The sequence below is a fragment of the Gossypium arboreum genome, chromosome 4, assembly GCF_025698485.1.
Source record: "Gossypium arboreum isolate Shixiya-1 chromosome 4, ASM2569848v2, whole genome shotgun sequence".
NCBI classification, from domain to species: domain Eukaryota; kingdom Viridiplantae; phylum Streptophyta; class Magnoliopsida; order Malvales; family Malvaceae; genus Gossypium; species Gossypium arboreum.
Window position 1 is genome coordinate 4,651,694 of NC_069073.1, and position 8,013 is coordinate 4,659,706.

Consider the following 8,013-nt stretch of genomic DNA (forward strand, 5'->3'; position numbering starts at 1 on the left):
GGTCAGACGATTTCACACTTACAGTTTGCGGATGACACGATTTTGTTTTTAAAAGCAGAGGAAATGGTAGTGGAAAATATGAAATTTATTCTCCGTTGCTTCGAGACTTTTTCGGGGTTGAGTATTAACTTCAAAAAATCGTGTATTGTGGGGTTTGGAGTTAATAAGGAATTTCTTTACCGTTTGGCAGCTATATGTAAATGTAAGGTTGGGGTGTTACCTATTTGCTATTTAGGTATTCCTTTAGGAGCAGATTCAAGAGGGGTGGCTACTTGGGACGTGATGGTTGAGAAATTTAGAAAGAAATTTGCAGGATGGAAATGTAGAAGTATGTCGTAGGCAGCTAGGATAGTGTTGGTAAACGCAGTGTTATCGTCTCTTCCAATCTATTTTATGTCTTTATTTTAGGCCCCAGTGTCTGTAATTAAAAGAATTGATAAAATTAGGAGAAATTTTTTGTGGGGAGGGTTGGATGGCAAACGGAAAATGGAAAAAGTCAATTGGAAGCAGATTTGCAGACCAAAAGAAAATGGAGGAGCTGGAGTGATTAACCTTGAGATTAAGAACAAAGCACTATTAGCAAAATGGAGGTGGCGAGTGATGGTGGATAAAAATGCGCTATGGAGCAAGGTGATTTTAGCAAAGTATGGTTCTAACGCTAAACAATGGCGATTTGGTGTGAACAATTTGAAAGATATGTCGATGGTTTGGAGAGGGATTGTGGAAAACTCTTTTGATGCTAGAGTGAATAGATGGATAGGAGATAAAGATTTCCAATGGAAGATAGGGAATGGAAAGGATGCGTTGTTCTGGGGGATCATTGGTGTGGTAATAGTCCATTAAAATTTGAATTCCCTAGACTTTTTCGTCTAGTTAAATTCAAAAATGGTTCGGTTTTTGATTATTCTTTGGATGGCGATTTTTGTAATGTTAATTGGGAAAGGTTTTTCGTCAGAGCTTTGCTGGATAGGGAGTGGGGGATGCTAAGTCGTCTCTTGGATTGGGTGGGTGGTGTGGTATTGATCCCGGAGGTGGAGGACCGGATATTATGGAAGCACGATAAAAATGGCGAGTTCTCTGTGAAGCAGTTAACTAAATTTATGGTGGATGGGGTGGGGGTTGATTTTAGTTTTGCATTTGATAGAATATGGAAGCTGAAAGTTCCTTCTAGAGTGCGTTATTTTCTTTGGTTAATAGCAATTGACAGAGTTCCCACGAAGGATTTTTTAATTAAGAAAGGGGTGAAAATTCTTGATACTGTTAATGTATGTCCTTGGTGTAATAGGGAGCGGGAGAAGACGGACCATTTTTTTTTAACTGCATCTTTATTAATGGTTTTTGGAAGAGAATTTTTAATTGGTGGGACATCGGATGGAAAGGGGTGAATAATTTTGAAGATTTTTATTCATGCTGTTTCAAAGTGAAAATTTTTGGATCTTGTAAAAGTTTGTGGTTGATTGCAATTGCGGCTGCTGTTTGGTCAATTTGGCTTGCGAGAAATGAAATGGTGTTTGACAATAAAGTGTTGACAATGGATACCTTGGTCTTCCATGCAAAGATGAGGGCTTTATTATGGAGCAGGGCTGCTTTTGATGAGTGCAGGTTTCATGAGAGATTATGGTGGTTTTGTACGTATAAGTGTTGTTTATCTAAGTCTGATCCTGGGGGTTGGTGTTTTCCACCTCATGGTTGGTTTAAATTTAACGTTAGCGGTATTGTTTTTGAAGGTGTTCGGGGTGGCGGAGGAGTGTTGAGAGGTGAGGATGGAATTGTTAGAGCCTTATTTTTAGGACCAATTGATGCAGGTGATTCTGAGTCAACTGAATTGGGAGCTATAATCATTGTTCTTGATATTATTATTGAAATCGGCTGGAAGGGAACTGGTTCTTTGATTATTGAAATAGGTTCAAGGGAGGTTCTTAGCTGGATTCTGGAGGAAACAAGGAGACGTTGGTCGCATCAAGTTATATTTGCTGAACTGGAAAGGAGGTGGAGCAGGGTAGGAGAGTTATCTTTTTCAGTCGCTGTGGCGAATGGAAATGAAATGGCAGATTCTCTAGCTATTGCAGGGACGAATAGAACTAGTATGTTTAAGGCTTGGTGGTGAGTTGATTTATAATGTCAGATTTCATGTGTATGTTATATGGTTTTGAGTACGTTTTGTAGTACTTTTTGGGTGGTCATTTCTGCAGTGTTGTTTGATAACTTTGGTCTTGGGATGTCGGGTTAGTATTGTTGATGAGTGGCCTCAGTAAGTAGAATTCGTTGATCTTGTTTGTGTTACCCATATTTGCTTTTACAAATTGTAAAGGCAGTAATGAGAAAAAAAAAAAAAGACTTGATTCCAATGTTGTGAATTGGGTGCCTTTCAAACTCCAAAATGAGCTTCGCTCATGGAATATAACGCCTTCAAATGGAGTGGCAGAGGGATTTCCAGTTTCCACCAAATGGCCAAAATAAAAGAATCATATCAGCTAACCCCCCTAATACCACACATCACACCTTCAGGTTCCAATGGTTGAATATTCACAATGATGTCCTGAGCTGGAACACATGATTCCGTTGAGCTACTTTGATCACACCCCATGATCTTTTGGCATGTTTCAAGCAAACAATGCCTGCATTTGGGGCATGATGTGTGCGATTTAAGCCACTTATCAATACAACGAACATGAAATCCATGGTTGCATTTCGGTAGAAACCGCAGGCGCTCTCCAGCCGTAAACTCCGACAGGCATATCAGACATTCGGAGTCCAGCCCTGGCCGATTCATCTGCGCCGAGTAATTCACCACAGGGAAAATCTTGAGTGCCTTTGTCTCGATTCCGCTGTTGACTATTGCAGGAGAAGGGTTTTGAATAGAGTCGGAATCCACCCCGTTTGAGCACCTTAGCACACATCTGATTATTAAGTTTAGCCCCAATGAAAAAATTAACCCAAAAAGGATGACCGAAAGAATCATCAAAACATTGTGATCAAAACTGGAATATTGAGGGTGAGGAGGAGCTAATTTAACTGATGATTGGTTTGATTGTGTGTAATGTAACAGCAATTTTCTGGAATGAAAGTTTGGAAGAAAATCTTGCAAGGGTAGAGATGTAGAAGAAGTTGAAATTGAATACATGGTTTTGGAGAGTTTGGATGAAATTTGGTTGGAAGGGCAGTCAAATGGTGGAGATTGTATATGGTGAAAGCTGAGAGGCTTAAGTAGTGTCCAATACATCATTGATTTTATCTCTTACTTTTTGTAGATATGATCCTCTGCCTGTTTCCATTTTTAATTCAGGACCCAAGGAACTAAATAGAAAGACCCTTTATTTCATGTTAAACTTTTTAATTTTTCTTTTTAAAATTTTTTAAATTATTACAACAAGTTAAAGTTAATTCTTACAACACTTTAAGGATTTTAAATGGCAATATTGTATCATCCAGAAAATCTTGCAAGAGTTGAGATGGTGTTGGAGAAGTTGAATGGAGTGTGTTGAGTTCCACTTTAAAAAAACAAAAACTCAACTCCATTTGTTATCTTCTAGCTTGCAAGTAGTCTGATAGCATCCACTGAGTTCCACTTAGACTGTAATGTGTGGCTCTAATTTAAAGGTAAATGATGTATGAGATCTTGCAAAAATATGGGGTACAATGATTAAGAAAGCAATAACTTAGTTTTAACAGTATAAAACCAAACATTAATCCTTATCCTTTTGTCTTTCTTCTCAACTTTACTTAAAACCCCTACTAAAAATTATCTTTTAAAAAGTTTAGGGTTTAGTATAGGTTAGTAATTATATTAGATTATGATATTCAGCTTGTGGTGAAAAGAAATTATATAAAATTATACATTTATTAGTAAAAATATCATGAAGGTTGTCATATTGAGAGTAAGATTATATTTCGTTTTCTCTACTTGAATTAAAGAGTAAATTGATTATTCTATTAAAAATTACATCCATTTTTACTGTTAAAAACTAATCTATATAAGTCAGCAAGAGCAAAACATTTTCGAGTAGCATTAACTATACTTTAAAGACTTTCGGTTGGTATTTTAGAAAAAAAAAATGAAACATAAAAAATGTGAAAGAAAAAAATATATTGGAAGCACACTATATGTTTAAATTATATAGCTAAAAAAATAACAAAAAATATATCCTACTGATATCCAGCCACTTAACTTACTCTTAAAATCATGCCACAAAATTAAAAATTCCTAAGGACTTGGTCTATAGACCTATTATTTAGCAAGTCTAAGGCACATTCTCAACGCTCCTCATTGCCTTAGTAATTGTAAAAGCCTAATTTATTTCTTAAAACTTTAAATCTAACTTTTGGAAGAGCCTTGGTTAACATATTTGCAATTTGATCTTCAATCTTGCAAAAAACTGACTTGGTTTCACCAATCTTCTATTCTTTTTTCAAATGATATTCATCAATCCTGTTGTACCAGGCCCTAGCAGCCTATTTAAGATTGTATAAGGTTTTGTTTGACATTTAGACTTTCTCCTCCTGTCTCTTGACTTGGAATCCCTCGAACTGCTCTTCTCTCATTTCTTCAATCCATATGTCATCCTTCTCAGCTTCTTTAAACTCAGCATACTCAAATACAACAACATTACACCTTTCATAAATTTTAAATAAAGATCTTGTGTCACAAACTGGAACATCATCTATGTTGTCATCAAAGTACTGAGGAGTCTCTAGCAATTGCTTCGTTGTTGGTTTCTCTTCCATTAGATTTAGAGAAAATCATTTTGCTCTCATTTTTACTTTGAATACATCTCTACCTTTTGAGTTTTTGATCAAGCACCATTTGTCTTCAAATATGACCTTGAAACTTTTCAATCAACTATCCAACACTAAGAAGATTTTGGCCAATGTTAGACACATATAGAACATCAGTTATATGTTTCAAACCTATTAACTTTCAATAGCCACTGTTCATTTTCCCTTAACTAGAATAAACTTACCATTTCTAACTTTTATTTTGGAAATGATAGTTTTATCAAGTTCTTTGAGAAGTGTTGGGTCATTGGTTATGTGATTTGTGCAGTCGCTATCGATCAACCAGGAATCACTGGAGAAACATGTCGCCACAAAAAAGGAACTCATCTTCTTGTTACTCAATAGATGCTTTTGTCTCTTCATGTTGTTGAGACTTACAGACCCGCTTTATGTGCCCAATACTGCCACATTTTTTACATTTGATATCAAGCCTCCACCAACACTTTTTTGGCCAGTGATTTGTCTTCTTACAGTGCGGACATGGTGGATATGTCTAGTTGTTTTTATTATTGTTAGTCTTATCTTTAATTTTCTTGTTTTTGCCTTGTGATTTTTTAAACTTTGCCCGAAAAGCACCCTCTACTGATGCTTCTTGTCTCGTCTTTCTCCTTTGTTTTGGAGCCTATAATGCGTTCATCAATTCTATCTAAGATATACTTGACAAATCTTTAAATTCTTCTAATGAAGAAATTTTAGACTCATATTTTTTAAGCAAAGTGACAAGAATTTTTTGCACTATTTGATCATCAGAAAAATCCTTACCCAACAATCTTACCTTATTTACTATGTCCTCTAGCTTGTCAGAATAGTCTTTAATGGTTTCTGTCTCCTTCATTTTCAACATTTCAAACTCTCTAATCAAATTGAGCACCTGCATATTTCTTGTTCTTTCATTGCCCTGGTATTCGTTCTTAAGGTAATCCCAAATTTTTTTTGTTGACCCCAAATTCATAATTCTTGTAAATATTTTGCTTGAAACAATAGAGAAAAGACATGCTTTAGCTTTGGACTTCCTTTGTCTTCTTCTCTTTGTGAGTCTTTAGCTTATGTGTTTCTCTCAACTCACAGGTCCATTAGGATAAGAGCTCAATACCAATTGTTGGTATTTTAGAAAAAAATATGAAACACAGAAAATGTGAAAGGAAAAAAATATTGGAAGCACACTATAATCTATTATATTGGTCAGATTATATAGCTAAAAGAATAACAGAAAATATATCCTGCTGATATCCAACCACTTAACTTACTCTTTTTTTTTTTTTGCAACATTCAAACTTTGCTGTTGTCAAATCTTAGCTCCTAAAATCATGCCACAAAATAAAAAATTCCTAAAGACTTGATCTATAGAACTATTATTGATCAGTAAGCCTAAGACAGATTCTCAACAATTTCAATAGCCTTTTCATTAGTGACAATTTATAAATCAATGCTTATGAAAGCATCAATGCCTTCCACCAGTTATGAATGAACTAAATGACAGAACAACAAACCATGTTAAGGATAAAATTTACATTCTCCACATTGCTTATATATACTTACAGTAATACTCAAAGTACTTTAAACCTAAATCTTAAGGAACATATGAATACTTGACTAATGTTAACTTTAGACTTAAATACAAATTCTTTTTCACTCCACATATATTTCTATTGGTTGAGTTTTCAGGCTTAGTCGATCAATGGTTGATATGATAAGCAACAAAATATGTTAAAGAGTAACATGATCATTAAACTTGTTCAGCTGAAGGGAAAATGAGGTAAATCCTTTCATATTGCATTTAAAAATTGAATAAACCCACATTGAATTGGCTCAATTGAACTAATAATTGCAAAGTAAGACTCGATTCCAATGTTGAGCTTCGCTCATGGAATATAACGCCTTCAGATGGAGTGGCAGAGGGATTTCCAGTTCCACCTAATGGGCAAAAGATAAAGAATCATATCAGCTAACCCCCCTAATATCACGCACCACACCTTCAGGTTCTAGTGGTTGAATATTCACAACGCAGTCCTGTGAAGGAACGCATGATTCTAATGAGCTACTCTGATTACACCCCATGATTTTTTGGCATGTTTCAAGCAAACAATGCCTGCATTTGGGGCATGATGTTTGTGATTTAAGCCATTTATCAATGCAACGAACATGAAATCCATGGTTGCATTTCGGTAGAAACCGCAGGCGCTCGTCAGCCGTAAACTCCGACAGGCATATCAGACATTCGGAGTCCAGCCCTGGCAGATTCATCTCCGCCGAGTAATTCACCACAGGGAAAGTCTTGAGTGCCTTTGTCTCGATTCCGATTTTGACTATTGCAGCAGAAGAGTTGTCAATGGACTCGGAATCCGCCCTGTTTGAGCACCTTAGTACACATCTGATTATTAAGTTTAGCCCCAACGAAAAAATTAACCCAAGAAGGATGACTGAAAGTACCATCAAAACATTTTGATCAAAACTGGAATTTTGAGTGTAAGGAGGAGGAGCTAATGATTGGTTTGATTGTGTGTAATGTAACAGTAATTTTCTGGAATGAAAGTTTGGAAGAAAATCTTGCAAGAGTTGAGATGTAGAAGAAGAAGTTGAATTTGAATACATGGTTTTGGAGTGTTTGGATGAAATTTGGTTTGAAGGGCAGTCAAAAGATGGAGATTATATATAGTGAATCCAATACATCATTGATTTTATCTCTTAGTACTTTTGGAGATACGAGCATGAAAATCCAACCAGCCTCTTCCTGTTTCCATTTTCAATTCAGGACCCCCACTAACTAAATAGATGCCCTGTATTTCATGTTAAACCATGTTGTTTCATCACAAATAAAAAAAACAAAAAGTTAGATTGATTAATTTAAAATTAGATCCTTGTCCCCAAAAAGTGTGATAAACTTTTCAATTTTTCATTTAAAATTTCATAAATATTATACTTTGAATTCCTAAATTATTACAACTTAAAATAATATCATTTTAATTATAAAATAATTAAAAAATATTTATAAAAATATTAGGATAGATATTATTATTTTATTAAATAAATTTACAATTCCACATATTTCCAATAATTTCATAAAAATAAAATAATTTAAAACTTCTATTATATATCATTTTAATCTAATATACTTAATAGTTATTTTCTATTCTACTTCACTATTGTAACTACATTTGAATCCACGTACATATCTCACCGCTAATTTTAATATCATGACTACAATATTCAATCTCATCATTATAGTAATTAATCTCA

At 34.8% G+C, this 8,013-nt stretch overlaps 2 protein-coding genes across 2 annotated transcripts; both read right to left on the reverse strand.

Moving 5' to 3' along the window:
* Positions 1–2,071: 2,071 nt before the first annotated feature.
* LOC108458766 (RING-H2 finger protein ATL78-like) lies at positions 2,072–3,278 on the reverse strand. Its single transcript, XM_017758164.2, has one exon. The coding sequence runs from the start codon at positions 3,224–3,226 to the stop codon at positions 2,471–2,473; it is 756 nt and encodes a 251-aa protein (XP_017613653.2). The 5' UTR covers positions 3,227–3,278; the 3' UTR covers positions 2,072–2,470.
* Positions 3,279–6,508: 3,230 nt separating this feature from the next.
* On the reverse strand, positions 6,509–7,529 carry LOC108460081 (RING-H2 finger protein ATL78-like). The gene has a single exon (XM_017759459.2). It carries the CDS (start codon positions 7,366–7,368, stop codon positions 6,718–6,720), a length of 651 nt encoding a protein of 216 aa, XP_017614948.1. The 5' UTR covers positions 7,369–7,529; the 3' UTR covers positions 6,509–6,717.
* Positions 7,530–8,013: the final 484 nt, after the last annotated feature.

Excerpts from the sequence above, each read along its gene's own strand:
- LOC108458766 (XM_017758164.2), bottom strand. The coding sequence starts at position 3,226 with ATGATGTATTGGACACTACTTAAGCCTCTCAGCTTTCACCATATACAA.
- LOC108460081 (XM_017759459.2), bottom strand. The coding sequence starts at position 7,368 with ATGTATTCAAATTCAACTTCTTCTTCTACATCTCAACTCTTGCAAGAT.